Genomic DNA, 17,865 nt, shown 5'->3' with positions numbered 1-17,865 from the left:
AAACAAAATCCACGTTTTTTTTTTTTAAAACGCTTCTCTCAATTTAAAAAAAAACAATAACAACAAAAACATCGAGATTCATGACTGCTTTGTTTTACGTTTTGCATCTGTGGATTTGTTTTCATATTCATTATCGTGTGTATTCATTGAATTGTAACATCATCACTATCGTCATGACAATTGAGGAATTACATATACATATATATGTGTGTACGTGCATGTGTATGTGCGTGTATGTGTACGTATACATATATATATACAAACATATATATGTGTGCATGCATGTGTGTGTGCGTATACATGCGCGTATGCGTGCATGTATGCATGTATATGTGTGCATGTGCATGCATGTATATGTGTACATGTGTATGTGTGTGTGCATGCATATATATATATGCATATATATGTATACATTTATTGGACTTCCGGTTCTTTGACTGTCACGGCTCTTGTGGGCTGCGACGTTGTTTGGTTGTGGAATTTAATATGTATGTATGTGTGTGTGTATATGTGTGTATGTGTGTGTGTATGTGTGTGTGTATGTATATGTGTACATGTATGTATATATATTTTTTATTTAAAAAAAAACAAAAAAAAAACAACAACAAAGCGGGAGACCAGTATCCGCATTAAGCTGGTCTGCAGTTTGACTTGTTGCTGGCTATCTTGCTCTTGCTTGTTGCTGGATGTCAACATTTTGAACCGAGAGAGAGATTTAGCTGTCGTACAAAGCTAAAACTCTGTAACATCATCTTTGTCTATTAAAAAAAAAAAAGAAAAAAAAGTCCTGTGGCGATAAAAAAGCTGTGACGTGTGTACGTCTGTAATGCTGGATGCATGTAACAATTAATCTGCCATCATTATATGTATTTATGTATGTATATGTGCATGTATATTTATATATGTATGTGTGTGTGTATATTTATATATGTACATGTGAGTTTATATGTATTTATATCTATGAGTATATGTATGTATATGTGTCTATGTGTATATATGTTTGTGTGTGTATATATACATTTATATATGTTTGTATGCATGTATGTGTGTATATGGCATGTATGTGTATGTATGCATGTGTGTATGTATATGTATGTGTATGTGTGCATTTATGTGTGTATATGTATGAATGCATATATATAGATGTGTATGTATATGTAGGTAAGTGTATGTATATATATGTGCATATGTGTACGTATATGTATGTGTAAGTATATGTGTGTATGTATTTGTATATGTGGATGTATATGTATGTATATGAGTATGTATGCATGTGGATATGTATATGTATGTTTGTTTATTATGCATTGTGTATACATATGGGTATATATGAGCGTATGCTTATAGACATGTATGTATACATGTATATATTTATATGTATGTATACCAATGACCGTCTTGTTTATGTTTGCATGTGTGTGTGTATGTATGTGTGTGTATTGTGTATGTACGCATGTATATATGTGTATGTATATGTATGTGTGCGTATTGTGTATGTATGCATGTATATATGTGTGTGATATGTGTACATATGTATGTGTACGTGCGTGAATATATATGTATGCATAACAATGACCGTCTTTAGTGTCATGTCTGCTTGAGCATGTGAATTCGCTGGCAGGACTATATGTCTTTTTCGGGCTCATGAACTTTCAGTGTCTGAGGGAGTGGCACTCGTCTGACAAGACGTTGCAATCATCATGTATGTATGTATGTATGTATGCCTGCCTAAAACTTTTGACAGAGGCGACGGATTTTCACGAGATCAGTATTGCTTTGAAGCTCTACAAATATTGAAAAATTGACTAAAAACATTAATTCCTTCACCCTCAACTGGGAACTTTTCTACAGGGAGGAGTTGCTTTTTTTCCGATATTTTTTAAAACTTATCCCCTCTTTTTGATTGACTGGCCTTAATTTAAACCTACATCACTTCCTGTTTGGCGATGGGCACAACAGCAACGACCTCACGTCTTTTTCTTCATCTTCTTTTCCTCGTTCTCGGTACAGGTTCACACCTGCCTACCTGGTACTACTTTTTTTTTTTTTTTTTTTGCTCAACACACACCTCCAAACACTCGGGCAACGCCGGGCACCAAGGCTAGTTGTAGATAAGCATTAAATCTATTTTATATACTAAGCATTACATTTTGTCTTAATTTCAATTTCATGTTTTAAACTCCCTCGTGTATAATGATGATGGAATATGAGCTTCCGCCACAATAACTAAGTTGCTCGGAAATCCACACAGATGATTTGTTTATAGTAGTGAAGGCTTTGTGTAGAACCAACCACACTTTTTGGTATTACTGTTAACCTAGTGTGTGTGTGTGTGTGTGTGTGTGTGTGTGTGTGTGTGTGTGTGTGTGTGTGTATATATGTGTGTGTACATATATATATGTGTGTGTGTGTGTGCATGTGTATATATATGCATATGTGTATGTGTATACATGTGTGTGTATATATATGTGTGGTGTGTATATATATATGTGTGTTTGTGTGTGTATATATATATATATATATATATATATATATATATATATATATATATATATATACTAGCAAAAGTACCCGTCGTTGACTGGGTTCAAAAACAGCCTACAGAAAATGGACTCTGATTTATGAAATATGATAGGTTATGAAAAGGAAGGGTTGTAAATTTGGGTTGAATTTGGGGGTATCACTATCAAAATCAAAGCAAAATATGATGAAAGTAAAAATAAAATATATAAACCCCATAATTTATCATACCCTACCTGTTCACACTGAAACACTTATCACAATATTCTGTGGATCTATATTAAAAAATCTTGTTAAACTTTGTGACATATTTACATTCTATGGAGGTCAGATGCGAACGAACACCCCATCATTTTATTATACACTATTTCTTCAAACTGAAACATAATTATCAAAGTATACTTACACAGATAGATATGAAAAGTCTTTATTAAAGTTTGTGCATATTTCCATTCTTTGGAGGCCAGGCGTGAACGCCGACCCCACAATTTTATTATACCATCCCTATTTAAGTTAAAACATACTTATCAAAGTATTCTTATGTACATTTATATCAGAAACACTTGTAAACTTTTTTTTTTTAATTTAAATTTTTTTATTTCAATACTTGGTGGACCAGGCGCGAACGCAGACCCCACAATTTTAATGAACCACTGTTCTGCCAGATCAAACATATCCATTCCTGTGTCTCGATACATCTTCTATCATTATATGTAATCAGTTTTTTAAAATAGTCAACCATATATGAGCCTATTCGTGACCAGACACACACACACACACGCATACACACACATGCATTCAGCTTTATATTATATATATATATATATATATATATATATATATATATATATATATATATGTATATATATATATATATATATATACGTGTGTATATGTGTAGACCCGACATTGGCCAGGATTGAATGATGATCACACTCTCATATTTTTATTGTAATTAAAATCGGTGAACTCGCCCATTTTTCAATCACATTGATGTGATATTAGACTGTGTAAGGTGTTACCTTTGGTCAAAATTGCCTGTTCCTTCTTTCATTGGATTATTTCAATTATCGATACTTATCGAAGAGATTCTGATACAAAACCTATTTAAGAACACTGCCGGGCACATAAAATACTTTTGTGTGAAATTTCATAAAAATCGGCCTAGTCGTTTGCGAGTTCATAGAGAACGAACTGACGGGCGCGCGCACACACAGACACACACAGACACACACACGCACACACACACACACACACACACACACACACACACACACACACACACACAGTTCCTTTTATGTAATAGTACTTAATGCTTCCCGTTGGAACAGAGTTAGACACCGGGGGTCGTTTTTCTTTACGTGGAGAAAAGGAACAAAAATAAAAATTGTCTCAGTCGTGAAGGATTTCTCCTCGACTGAGAGAGAACAAGTACGGCATTTGAAGAACACTTACACTGTAATCTTGGGTAAAAAACGTTTTATATAATAGTAGCGAATATATATATATATATATATATATATATATATATATATATATATATATATATGTGTGTGTGTGTGTGTGTGTGTGTGTGTGTGTGTGTGTGTGTGTGTGTGTACGCTAATTATCTGTGTTCACCATAACATAAATATAATTAAAATATATTGATTATTACTGAAGATATTAATTGTCCGGTTTTGTACTGGTGCAAATTTTACTATGAACCCGGTCAGGTTTTATTATGAGTTACTTCCGGTTGTCTGCTCGCGAATTATACCCATTAGTACATTATAATATCTAATGAATTATGAAGATATGTTTTTTTTTAATGGAAAAAAAATTGCAAAAATGTCTTTGTAGCTGATGTAAAGATCTTACGTTCATTGTTTCATATTTTTGTACATCATTGATAGATTGACTCGTCATTCTGTGCGGATCGCTTTCCTACTTCCTGTAGTTGACAACATGGATACCGGTCGTATTTATTTATTCCTTCGCGTTTGTCTTATTTTGGCTGTCGGACTCGGGTTTCGATCCACGTTCGCCGCTGATGATAGGTTCTCTGAAGAGCTTTTTATTAAACCACTGCCCAGTGGTCACATTTATTTTCATTTTCAATTTACCACGAGATGGGATGTGGACATACGAAATAAAGAAGAATGTAAGTAAAATAACGAGTAATAGTTTTTTAACGATCTGATTTTGAAATTGTTTTTAAAGTCTTCAAAATAATACATCTATTTTACATTTTTTTAATTTTATTTTCCTTAACAAAGAACTGATAAGGGGGTATGTTTTACAATAGACAACAAAACGAAAAAGTGGTCAAGACAGATATATATGATGTTTGTGCCTCTGTTGTTGGGACTATGTTCAAGTTAAATTCAATTTTTACGATATTTTGTTTATTAAATTGTTAGATGAAAATACAGAATAGTTACAAAACACCTTCACTCCATGTTAAGAATGGCGTTCAGCGCGTTAACATAGATGCACAACTTGTGCATTGCACATGCACAAGTACCGTATTAACAAATATTACCTAAAAACAAGCCAAGATAAGGTGCTTTTGGGTTTGTATTACTGTACACATAGATTCGAAAAAGTTGTCAAAAAACAAATATATAACAAATAAATGTTATCAAAGGCAAGATAAGTTACTTTTCTACCAAACTGGATGTATTTTTCGTGTTTTTATTCAATGTAACATGTTTATTCAGCTCGAAAACCATACAGTGTTTACTGATGTATTGGAAAATTCAAGATGGCGCCTGACTCTTTCTTTAACACGGTAAGTTTGGGAAAAGGTGTTATGAATAAAAAACTGGATAAAATACTACTAAAACCGTGCTCAATATATATTACCGTGACATAGGTTGACATATATTCGGCGGGTTTTTAATAGTATTTTGTCTAGTTTTTTATTTATAACACCTTTTCCCAAACTTACCGTGTTAAAAAGGGAGTGAGGCGCCATCTTGAATTTTCCAATACATGTTTCATTGAATAAAAACACTAAAAACATATCCAGTTAGGTAGAAAAGTAACTTATCTTGACTTTGATAACATTTATTTGTTATATATTTGTTTTTTTGACAACTTTTTCGAATCTGTGTACAGTAATACAAACCCATATATATATATAGTAATTTATAAAATATATATGGCGATTAAGCTACACTGAATATTCTGCGTTTCATCCACTATAGGATTCGTCAGGCTTATGCGTGAATTCTGTGGTTGTTTCTCGTTTTTATATATGTTGAGGATTTTAGTTAGCCAATCAGCTTTCTAGTATCCACCGCGCCCCTTCCTATCGGCCAATGGGCATGCATTTTATCAAACAAAGGATCTGTTTTAGAACTAGGTTTGTGGTTTAAGGCAGACGATTTTCCTCTCTTTTTTTATATATATATATATATATAGCTCTACCTACGTGTTGAGCACTTTTGAAGTAAATACTTAAAGTTTACGCATAAATCTATACTTTCGTATATTAATTTTATGTGAGTAAATGAAGTAGTTATATATATATATATATATATATATATATATATATATATATATATATTCCACTTTTTCATTAATTCTCCACTTTGCTTTAAGTGCCAACAACGTACTTTGTCTTCGTCAGTTTAAAAGTTTTGAAATTACTTTTGATTTTGAACTTATATAATGGTAATTTTCACCATAACATTTTCCTTAAGAAGACGACGGTGAAATATTTTCGGGTATGCTAAAAATGTATATCGCATTTAATTTTTCTGCTAATAATTAGTTTTCTGAATATTAAGCAAATATTAAGCAGTGTCATTTCTTATTGTTGGTAGCCATCTTGGTACACGCAAGCGTGTGCATAGTTTCTCATGATTGCAAGTGCGCTTGCTCGCATATACCATAATGGCCATTAGCAATAATATAAGAAATGACATTGCTTAATATCTAGAAAAACTAATTATTTGCGGAAAATTTAAATGCGATATTCGTTTTCAGCATACCCGTGATTAGAGTGATCTTTTTAAATGAAAATATTAAGATGAAAAACAGGTAAAAAGTTACCCCAAGTTACTTTTATCTAAAGCTATTAGGGACTTCTTTTCATAAAAAAAGAAAGGACAACAGTTGCAGGAGCATTGGGGGTTTTTAAAAGAAAATTACGCTTGCGTCAATGTTGACTTTGTTTTTGTTGCGTCTTTATTGTTGTAAACAACAGAAACAAACAACAAGCCAAAATTGAAGCAAGATGCGAAGCTTATTAAAACGTATTTCATTTCAGTTTCAGGCATTTCCAGAGGTCGCGTTTTACATAAACACAAATCGCTTGACACATTGGTGTCTATGAAGTCTAAGTTTCTACATAAGGCCTATATTGTGAGAATTTTATTCTCACATAGTTTAGAACTCTTATATGATTGATTACAGCAGGTCATCTCATTTTCTTGATTAAAAAATTATTTTGTGTCATTTTGCTGCTCAGTTGAGCCTGGTGTTAAGACTTTGTAAAAAGTGGTAGGGGAAAAATTTTCTATGTCCATTTAAACAATGTTCTAATAGAAAAAGGCAGATAATTCCTTTGAAGAAGTAAAACCAAAATCAACATTCTTTGCTGATTAGAAAGACGATATCACGTCCCGTAAAGAACATCTTAGTAGGTTGAATCATCTCAAAGGTACCATGACAATATTGGGCAGCAAAACCTTAAATTAATAAGAATATTAAAAATGAGTCTGTCATGCATGAAAGATTTGCTCAGACTGGAGAGTTCAGTTAAACAAGTTCGCGTTTGCAGGTTAAAAATTCAAATCAACCAATGAGAAAGGCTGTAATAAAAAACAATGTATTAAACCAATGAACCAATGAGGTGACATGATTCAAGTCATGTAATTTTTCACACACTGCCAAAGGAGCAAAGAAAAAAGTAATGGATACCCATTACTTTTTTCCAGTTATTGAATACATATATAAATATATATTAGACTGTCAATTAAGCGACAAGTAAATAATTTCAGTGGTCGCAAGGACTTAACTAACTATTGTAGTTTCGTTTTTATTTTAAAGGAACTATATGTGTTTCTGTCTGCTTATGATAAATGAATTGATAGCCAATAAACCTAGTTTTATCTAGATTACCAATATATTAACAATAACATGAATGATAACTCGAATATAAGTCAAATGACAACTTAATAAATTCTGGGATTAAGAGTTTAGTGTAATGTTTTTTCCGAACAATTTGGACAAGTCCACTCTCCGAACGTATCCTGTTGCTTCACTCCAACACAGTCAAAATGATACCAACTGTCACAGGTGTCTCAACACACTATAGGAGATGATCTGTCATTTGCGACGGAATAAGTTGGACAGAAGAAGGGATCACCTTCCTCCATAATTCTGCTGAAGACGACACGAAAACAGCCTTTAAATCCAGGGAAAATAAATGTTTTTAGGAATGAACCTGTTCGCAACCGTCCCTTAATACACAGGCCAAGTGAACTTTGCCATTGTTCCTATTAATGAGTCTAAGTAGCTTGCCAAGATTCCAAAAGAGTCGAGTTTTATTTAGAAATCTAATTAACATGATTTCTCCCACTGCCATCTTCTGCGGGCAATCGCCCAGTATATTAGCATCAATCTCGCTTAAGGACAACAAGTAATCATTGTGGCATATCGTTTGGAATTTTTCACTATACCTTTGTCTCAATTCCAGGGATTGCAAAAGTTTTGCTCTACTGGGAGGATCAGGACACAAATTGTCTGATCCATAATTATTGATCAACGAATGTGGATTATAACCAGTTTGTAAAAAGTGATTAAAAACAATTTCGAGATCCCCTTCAGAAGCAGTAATACATGTAAGCGGTTGATTATTGATCGCTTTCTCCACATCAGAAAGGATAGTTAAGTCAAAGTAGCTGCCTTTCTTTCTACCTATTAATTTTTTTATTGATTATTTTTATCATCCTCTCCCATGTACCTCCTTACCAAGCCGAATAAAGAGGAATGGTGAGATGACAAATTGAAGTTGACCTAAATTTTCTTTGAATTCATCTGAAACAAAGATTTTGGATAACATGATGCCGAATGCTAAGAAGGTCTTTGCATTGTCCGAATAAACATGTGTAGGAGCACCAAACATATTGGTTCTAATATGCTAATATAAAGCATCTAGTGCTCATTTCTGGTAATAGCTCCAGATGTACGGTACATAGACTCATGCAGATAAACAACAAGACATACATTTTCATGTCTTCAGCGTTGTATTTTACTAAAAAATGACCAATAAAGTCAATACCCACTTATTGAAATGAGTGAACAAAATTTGCCCAATGAGCGGGCAGTTGAGAACCCGAGGGTTCTTCATTAGGCAATGAATTGATTTTTTTGCAAGTAGTACAATTACAGAGAATTTTCTTTATCGATTGCCTCCCTTAGGGAACCAGAAACCAGATAACCTTAACTTAGAAAGAGTTGAATTGGTTCCCAAATCCAAAGCCTTGAGCCCCTGAAGGAGCATAGGCCATCTACAACTTTGTAGATGTTTTTGTAGCAAAGAGTTCTTTTTTATAGGGTGAGGGTGCTGGCCTCATGCCCAACCTTCCCAGAAGGTACATACAGTGCCTAGCCTTCCCAAATGGTCACCCATCTAGTACTGGCCAGGCTCAACATTGCTTAACTTCGGTGATCTGACGAGAACCGGTGTGTCAATGCGATTGTGCCATCCTGGTTCCCAGATGGCAACAATTTAAATGTGCTTCTTTAATAACCAATCAGTTAAACGATGATGTTTTCTCAAAACTATAGGAAATTTAACTTCAAAGGGGTGGATGTTGGAATTCTATATACGCCCTTTAGTCCACAACAGACTATCTTTATCAGTAAACAAACCAAGAGCTGATACCCTTAGAAGCACAATCTTATTTGAAGGTTGGTCCAAATATTCCAACTCATAAGGAAATTCTTCTCTCTGCATACAGGAAAAGAGTAACAATTTAGCTCTATAGTTGGTATCTGTATATTAGCATCTCAACTTATCACAGAACTGCAAAACTTTCTCAAGGACATTGATTGCCCTAATCGATGATGAGAAATCAGAACTATTTCTTGGTAAATCATTCTTATCAGTACAGAAATCATTAGAGAACATATATATATATATATATATATATACAGGGTATAATTTTTGTTGTTGATGTCATTAAGACAAGACAAGGCGGACACGGACCAGTTGATGGTAAGCTGATTTAACCAATTGAGGCTGTGTACCCAAAAATTGTATAATTGCTCAAGCTTAGAAGCAGAAAAGCTGATTTAACCAATTGAGGCTGTGTACCCAAAAATTGTATAATTGCTCAAGCTTAGAAGCAGAAAAGCTGATTTAACCAATTGAGGCTATGTACCCAAAAATTGTATAATTGCTCAAGCTTAGAAGCAGAAAAGCTGATTTAACCAATTGAGGCTGTGTACCCAAAAATTGTATAATTGCTCAAACTTAGAAGCAGAAAAGCTGATTTAACCAATTGAGGCTATGTACCCAAAAATTGTATAATTGCTCAAGCTTAGAAGCAGAAAAGCTGATTTAACCAATTGAGACTGTGTACCCAAAAATTGTATAATTGCTCAAACTTAGAAGCAGAAAAGCTGATTTAACCAATTGAGGCTGTGTACCCAAAAATTGTATAATTGCTCAAACTTAGAAGCAGAAAAGCTGATTTAACCAATTGAGACTGTGTACCCAAAAATTGTATAATTGCTCAAGCTTAGAAGCAGAAAAGCTGATTTAACCAATTGAGACTGTGTACCAAAAATTGTATAATTGCTCAAGCTTAGAAGCAGAAAAGCTGATTTAACCAATTGAGGCTGTGTACCCAAAAATTGTATAATTGCTCAAACTTAGAAGCAGAAAAGCTGATTTAACCAATTGAGGCTGTGTACCCAAAAATTGTATAATTGCTCAAACTTAGAAGCAGAAAAGCTGATTTAACCAATTGAGGCTGTGTACCCAAAAATTGTATAATTGCTCAAACTTAGAAGCAGAAAAGCTGATTTAACCAATTGAGACTGTGTACCCAAAAATTGTATAATTGCTCAAACTTAGAAGCAGAAAAGCTGATTTAACCAATTGAGGCTGTGTACCCAAAAATTGTATAATTGCTCAAACTTAGAAGCAGAAAAGCTGATTTAACCAATTGAGGCTGTGTACCCAAAAATTGTATAATTGCTCAAACTTAGAAGCAGAAAAGCTGATTTAACCAATTGAGGCTGTGTACCCAAAAATTGTATAATTGCTCAAACTTAGAAGCAGAAAAGCTGATTTAACCAATTGAGGCTGTGTACCCAAAAATTGTATAATTGCTCAAACTTAGAAGCAGAAAAGCTGATTTAACCAATTGAGGCTGTGTACCCAAAAATTGTATAATTGCTCAAACTTAGAAGCAGAAAAGCTGATTTAACCAATTGAGACTGTGTACCCAAAAATTGTATAATTGCTCAAACTTAGAAGCAGAAAAGCTGATTTAACCAATTGAGGCTGTGTACCCAAAAATTGTATAATTGCTCAAGCTTAGAAGCAGAAAAGCTGATTTAACCAATTGAGGCTGTGTACCCAAAAATTGTATAATTGCTCAAACTTAGAAGCAGAAAAGCTGATTTAACCAATTGAGGCTGTGTACCCAAAAATTGTATAATTGCTCAAGCTTAGAAGCAGAAAAGCTGATTTAACCAATTGAGGCTGTGTACCCAAAAATTGTATAATTGCTCAAGCTTAGAAGCAGAAAAGCTGATTTAACCAATTGAGACTGTGTACCCAAAAATTGTATAATTGCTCAAACTTAGAAGCAGAAAAGCTGATTTAACCAATTGAGGCTGTGTACCCAAAAATTGTATAATTGCTCAAACTTAGAAGCAGAAAAGCTGATTTAACCAATTGAGGCTGTGTACCCAAAAATTGTATAATTGCTCAAACTTAGAAGCAGAAAAGCTGATTTAACCAATTGAGGCTGTGTACCCAAAAATTGTATAATTGCTCAAGCTTAGAAGCAGAAAAGCTGATTTAACCAATTGAGGCTGTGTACCCAAAAATTGTATAATTGCTCAAGCTTAGAAGCAGAAAACCTGATTTAACCAATTGAGACTGTGTACCCAAAAATTGTATAATTGCTCAAACTTAGAAGCAGAAAAGCTGATTTAACCAATTGAGGCTGTGTACCCAAAAATTGTATAATTGCTCAAGCTTAGAAGCAGAAAAGCTGATTTAACCAATTGAGGCTGTGTACCCAAAAATTGTATAATTGCTCAAACTTAGAAGCAGAAAAGCTGATTTAACCAATTGAGGCTGTGTACCCAAAAATTGTATAATTGCTCAAACTTAGAAGCAGAAAAGCTGATTTAACCAATTGAGGCTGTGTACCCAAAAATTGTATAATTGCTCAAACTTAGAAGCAGAAAAGCTGATTTAACCAATTGAGGCTGTGTACCCAAAAATTGTATAATTGCTCAAGCTTAGAAGCAGAAAAGCTGATTTAACCAATTGAGGCTGTGTACCCAAAAATTGTATAATTGCTCAAGCTTAGAAGCAGAAAAGCTGATTTAACCAATTGAGGCTGTGTACCCAAAAATTGTATAATTGCTCAAACTTAGAAGCAGAAAAGCCTCTAGTCAACAGGTTAATATCAGCCAGCATTATTTTTTTTATGTCCGGTACACGATTCCCCATAAAAAATGTTTCTCTTAGTCCCTTTTCCGTTTAAAATCCAAGATAGGGCCACTTGAGCGTCAGATACAAGGAAAATGGAAAGAATATTGATGGTCTTCGAGACATTGGAAACAACTTTAAGAGCCAGATAGATAACTTTAAGTTCTAAGGTAGGAAGGGTCTTCCACTTAATGGGAGCTACCTTCGCCTTAGCAAACAACAGGGAGCATTGTGTTCCTTGTTTTACATAATGAGAAAACCGATATGCAAGTTTAGATGCATCACAGAAGCATATAAACTCTGCCGGGGAGTCCTCCATCATCACATCTTTGGGAAACTCAAAATCACATTACTTGTTTAACTCCTTAGCAAGTTTTGGCCAAGAGGCTATACAATTTTCAGGAATCTCTTAATCACAGGACAAATTGCTTTTCCAGAGTTGACTAACAAGGACCTTTCCTTGAATGGTAACTGGAAGCAGTAAGGATAAAGGATCATATATACTTGAAATTTGAGAAAGAAGTTCACACTTAGTTTTGACTTCAGTGGCTAGTCTAACTGTATCTAGACAAGGGGAATAACGGTACCCCTGGACCTTTTCATAGGTGGGAAGAGGGGAGGTAATAGATTCATCTTCGATCATCCTGTTCTACAAGTCTGTATAGTTGGAGTTACAGGACTGAAGCTTGAATCCTGCATCCTTTAATCTGTCATGGACAGTATTATAAACAGAGTGAGTTGTAAGCACGACCAGTAGTGATTAAGTTGTCGACATAAAATTGTTAGTAATTACAGAGGAAGACACATCTATCTCTCTGCATGAAACTTGATTATGTAGCTCCAAATGAAGGGGTTGGCATTAAAGCCAAAAATGATTGAGTTATACTTAAAGGCACACAATTTCTCATTCACTTTGAGAAAAAAACACAGTCTGTTTTTGTCCTGATCAGTTTGCAGGCAGATTTGCAAGAAAGCCTTACAAAGATCCCCTAAAAGGACAGTTATTTTTTCTAAAGGCCAATAGTAGGTCAAGCAGTTGTGCTGCGTCAAGTTTACTCCAGCATATGCTGCATCATTAATGGAAACACCCCTCGCCTTTTCAAAGAACAATTAAAAATGGGGCGGATTTTTGTGGTGACACCAAGGCCCTCTTTAATAACAGGCACATGAGGCATCTAACAATAGTTTCCATGCTCTCCATGAATAACAGAGAAAGGTTCAACGTCACCAATTTGTTCATATTCTTTGAGCACTTGTAAATATTCGTTACATAAACCTTGTTTCTATAAAGAATCTGCCATCCTTTGCATAATTTTTAGGGAAGGCACATAATTAGAATCTACCCAAGATAACTTCTTGAAGTCCCAGGGCAGATCCACATAATATTTCTCATTATTTAGCATGATGGTTTATGATGGTTTTTTTTTTTTAATTAAGCTATCTTCGCATCATCATACAAAGGCAGTTTAGCACTCTCATCAATTCCAATGGAATCGAGAGAAAGAAAGTTTTCAATTCTGCATTCGACAGAAGATTCTTAAAAAAAAAAAAAAAAAAAAAAATGGACTAGGCGTGTCTGAATAAGAGGACACGGAATTCAACCCACTTTCGATCAAATAGGAGTAACATTGAGGTAATGGTTGGCAAACTCGAATGAAAAGAAAGCAACTAATGCTGAGTTTCCTTATTAGATTTGGGTGTCGAGACATTATATAATACAAAAACTTTTTATCTGCTAGATCAAGTCCAAGCCAATGAGGCCATGAAACACGGTGCCATCTAAATCTTTATAGCCACGACAGAGGCAAAATCCTGCCTCCATTATATTAGATGTAATTTCGTCATATCTGTTAACTTGAAATTTTAAATTAACACTGTCTGTGAACAGGGCAACAAAAAGAAAGGGTCTCTGCGATCTCAATTTTAGGGAGACATTGAGCTCCAGAAGGTCCATGGATCTCATTCCAATAAAGATGTTCACAGGCATTACAGGTCTAGATACTAATTTTTCCCTAGGTTTCAATTCCTGCAAAATAGCCTGGGAGAAAAGAGATTTTTGACTTCCGGTGTCCAAAATGCAACGAAAAAAACACTAGAGGTTCTTTTCCCTTCAAGGACACTCTTATAAACGGAAGTATACAATTATCCTGATTGGATAAACTAGTCCTTTCAACAAAGGACTTTGATGTCTTTGGGTATATTACGGAAAAGTGAGTCCTCGCCTCACAAGTAACACATCGGTAAGGAAATCCCTTCTTTCCTTTACATTTTTGATCCAAGTGATTACCAAGACATTTAGTACAGATTTGAAGCTCTTTGGCTCGTAGAATGTTTGAGTCATAAAAAGAATATTTGGAGCAATCCTTAACTGCATGATCTATCAATTTACACAATTTACAAATTTTATATTGTTCACCAGTATTATTAAGAAGTTTTAAGGGATCCATACCCCTTTTTACACTTAACGCTCTTATAACCACAGATGGCCGCCATATTGGGTTGAACTTCTGATGAAGAAGAAAAAAAGGGGCTTTTAGCATGCAACTTTTCTGCTTTGCATTCAAAGGTGCTGCCTGTAGAAATTCTATAATGTCAAAAAAGTTGGATATAATGGATATAAATGAAGGATAACACTCTTTCGTTCTTGACATTAATTCCCTTCTGACATTAATAGACAACTTGTGGAACAGTATGTGAGCAACCATTGATCCAGAACTAAAGCCTTCTGTGAAAAAATCTGTCCTGAAAGATTTGTCCAATCCAAACAGGTCCAGTTTAACTTGTTCTACAAAGGTTTTGAGTTCTTCTAATTTTGTTATCTGCATGGCTTTGAGCCATTACAACCAGTCGGCTTGATTGTCTTCAACCTGTCTCTTTCAAATTCTAACTCTCAACTAAAAAGTGTGTATATCTAAAACCTTTCTCTATCTCAATACGCCATCAATTGCATAACCAAAGAATTAGGTACAGTTAGGTACAGGCAAAAATGGGCAGACAAAAATAGAGGGGCCTGGTTTTGAAAGCCGATTTATCATAATTTTTTTGTAGGTTTCCGACTACTTTTTGATTGTATTTGAAAGATAAAGGACTAAACCTAATTTCCAAAAGGAAAAAAATATTTGTACACGTGAAAAAAAAAAAGTTATGAAAAATGTTTTCACAGCGAGCTACCAAATTCAGCTAAATTTTGTAAGTTAAATAAATTCATTGTAAAAATCCTTTAAAAGATAAATATTAGTTTTCTGAGTCTATTTCAAAAATAATCAGTAAAGTCCTAAGATATTGAATTAAATAAAAAAAAAAAAACACCTTGTTTGTACAAAACATACATTAATTAGCCCAAAAACCAAGTGATTCTGCCGTTCACAAAACGCAACAAACTAAAATTTTGTAAACACAGAATATACGAAAGCCCAAAATTTCAGGCAGTTGAAAGACTGAAAATGACGTCATGTAATTAAATGGGAGGAAGGGGTGTGATAGTTTTCTTTTTCCCCAGACGTGCATCCGTAAATTCCTATTCTAAACGCTTTTATAAATTTTTGCATTTTTTAATTTATTTATTTTTCTATGTTCCTGTTTTTAAATTAATTTTTTTTATAATTATTGTTCAATATTATATAAAAGATGTTACACCAAAAGTTTCACATTCTTGCGAGCAAGGAAATTATTACAATCTTGCATATAAAAATTATGCGAAACCTGTAATTTAAAAAAAAGTAGAAATGTTTTTTGCAATTGTAATTTTTTTGTGTGAAAATATTAAATAAACAATGCTTAATTCAATGGTAATATCGGTAGTTCGAGGAATTCCTTTTTCTTTGAGTTATATCGAATTCATTAATATGGACTTTAAGGGCTTTTTTTGTAATGTTCCGGTAAAAATTATTTTATTTTATTTTTATTGTTACAAATTATGATGCTTTATTTATATAAAAAAATTAGTAAAGGTATTTTTTGTTTAAATAAAATAATACAATTCCACTAAGAATTAAATAAAAATAACTAGTTCATTATATTCCATAATCATTATTTGATAAATACTGAAAATTTAATTAAAATTGGTTAATTTCCTGATTTTTGGTGTTTTCTTTTTTTTTTTTTTTAAGTAAATGGAGGGGTCAAAATGTTTATGCATTTTGAGCATCGGCATTTATTTTGCCCGTACCTACAAAGAATCAGTCACCTAACGCAAATTGTCCATATCTTGTTTATCTAAAAATTAAGTGTCAGCTAAATTCTTGACGTATTTTGTTTTGTAACATTCCTTTCTATTAAAACATTTTCTTTGAAAATTTTCCTTTACATAATATTTAACAATGCACAAAGACCTGTGGTGCAGTGGTGAGAGTAGCAATACACACTGACAATAAAATGCTTTGGATAATTACAGATTTCAAGAGGGTTCTGCTAAAATCGTCATATTTTAAAAACCAAAGCACTTTGTCCTCAAAAATGGATATACTTTCAAATGAATTAATAAATAATAACGTACATTATATATTTTAAGAGTTTTAAGCAAATAAAGTGATAAAAATGTTAACATCATAAAACAGCGTTTTCGGTTAGATTTTGTAATTACCGTGTTTCTCTTAAGAATTTCGTCATGAAATTTGGAAGATAACTAGAAGAGATATCACTTTTAATAGATTCAGATGTCCAAAATTCTTTTGACAACTCATTCATTTTTTTGTTGGGTTAAAAAAAAAGAAAGACTTCATCATGATGAGTATGGAAAATTTTGATAAAAATTTTCTTAGAACACCTACTGTTAAATAAATCAATCTTTTTACTATATTTATCCGTTAAAAATAAAATTGTAACTTGCTTTCTCTAGTGGTACTGAGCAATTTAAAAAATTGGGGAAAAAATTGTTTTATTTTTAAAAAGTATCTAAAAACGATACGTAGAAGCAGCAGCAATACTATTAGCGATATTATTACTGAACTAACGTTTTTTTTTGTTTTTGTTTTTTATTCCAGAATGAATTAAAAATTAAAAAAATGAAATCATTGCTTAATCTTGTGTTTTAATAAAGATATAACATTTTTACTGAAAAAGTAGTGTAAAAACTGTGACAAAACGCATATGGTCTTAAAGAGGGGAAAATATCCAAACATGTGAGGCACAAAAATAATCATAACTTCCTTAATTTTAATTGGATTTAAACAAATTTAAAGATTCTTTCTTAGCTCATCAAACTCTTTCTATATGTACCAATATTTAAATATTTTAAGCCATTTCAATTTTTTCACGTGTATTGCTAGTTAGAGTACATGGAAAAATTAATTGTAAAAAGTGATAATCTCCTGAAAGTTTAAAGGTTCAATCCTCAGTGTGAATCACCGAAAGATGCAATTGTGAATTGCTTAGGACTTCTGTTCAGTCATGGCTGATGGAACAAAAGCATGCTACCGTGTGAAGTAAATAAAGAGTTCCATGCAAATTCCTGAGTTCGACAGAAACATTCCCGAGTTCAACAAAATACACCTGAAGAAGGTCGGAGGTTACATCGATCCAAACGTTGTGAAAATAACACTGAAGATGAGAACAGTAGTCTGATGAATCCAAATAATACGAATAATCAATCCTCATCTCAAAGATTCAGAAACGTCATAGCTTACACAAGTTGGTATCTTTTAGCATTCACTCGTTTCGCATGTCTATCTATC

General features: G+C 33.4%; 1 protein-coding gene across 1 annotated transcript in view; it reads left to right on the top strand.

Moving 5' to 3' along the window:
- The first annotated feature begins 4,444 nt into the window (after positions 1-4,444).
- LOC145293267 (GPI-anchor transamidase component PIGT-like) overlaps positions 4,445-17,865 on the top strand; it is a 120,118-nt gene continuing 106,697 nt past the window's right edge. The window contains exon 1 of the mRNA XM_080139865.1: positions 4,445-4,663. Within this exon, the coding sequence (XP_079995991.1) occupies positions 4,468-4,663 (196 nt within the window). The 5' untranslated portion in view covers positions 4,445-4,467. The remainder of the gene's footprint in view (positions 4,664-17,865) is intronic.

This window comes from Euprymna scolopes, chromosome 2, assembly GCF_053919585.1.
Source record: "Euprymna scolopes isolate OS-2025 chromosome 2, ASM5391958v1, whole genome shotgun sequence".
In the NCBI taxonomy this organism is placed as follows: Eukaryota; Metazoa; Mollusca; class Cephalopoda; order Sepiida; family Sepiolidae; genus Euprymna; species Euprymna scolopes.
The sequence above is the reverse complement of the archived record's forward strand: the minus strand, read 5'-3'. Positions and strand labels throughout refer to the sequence as shown.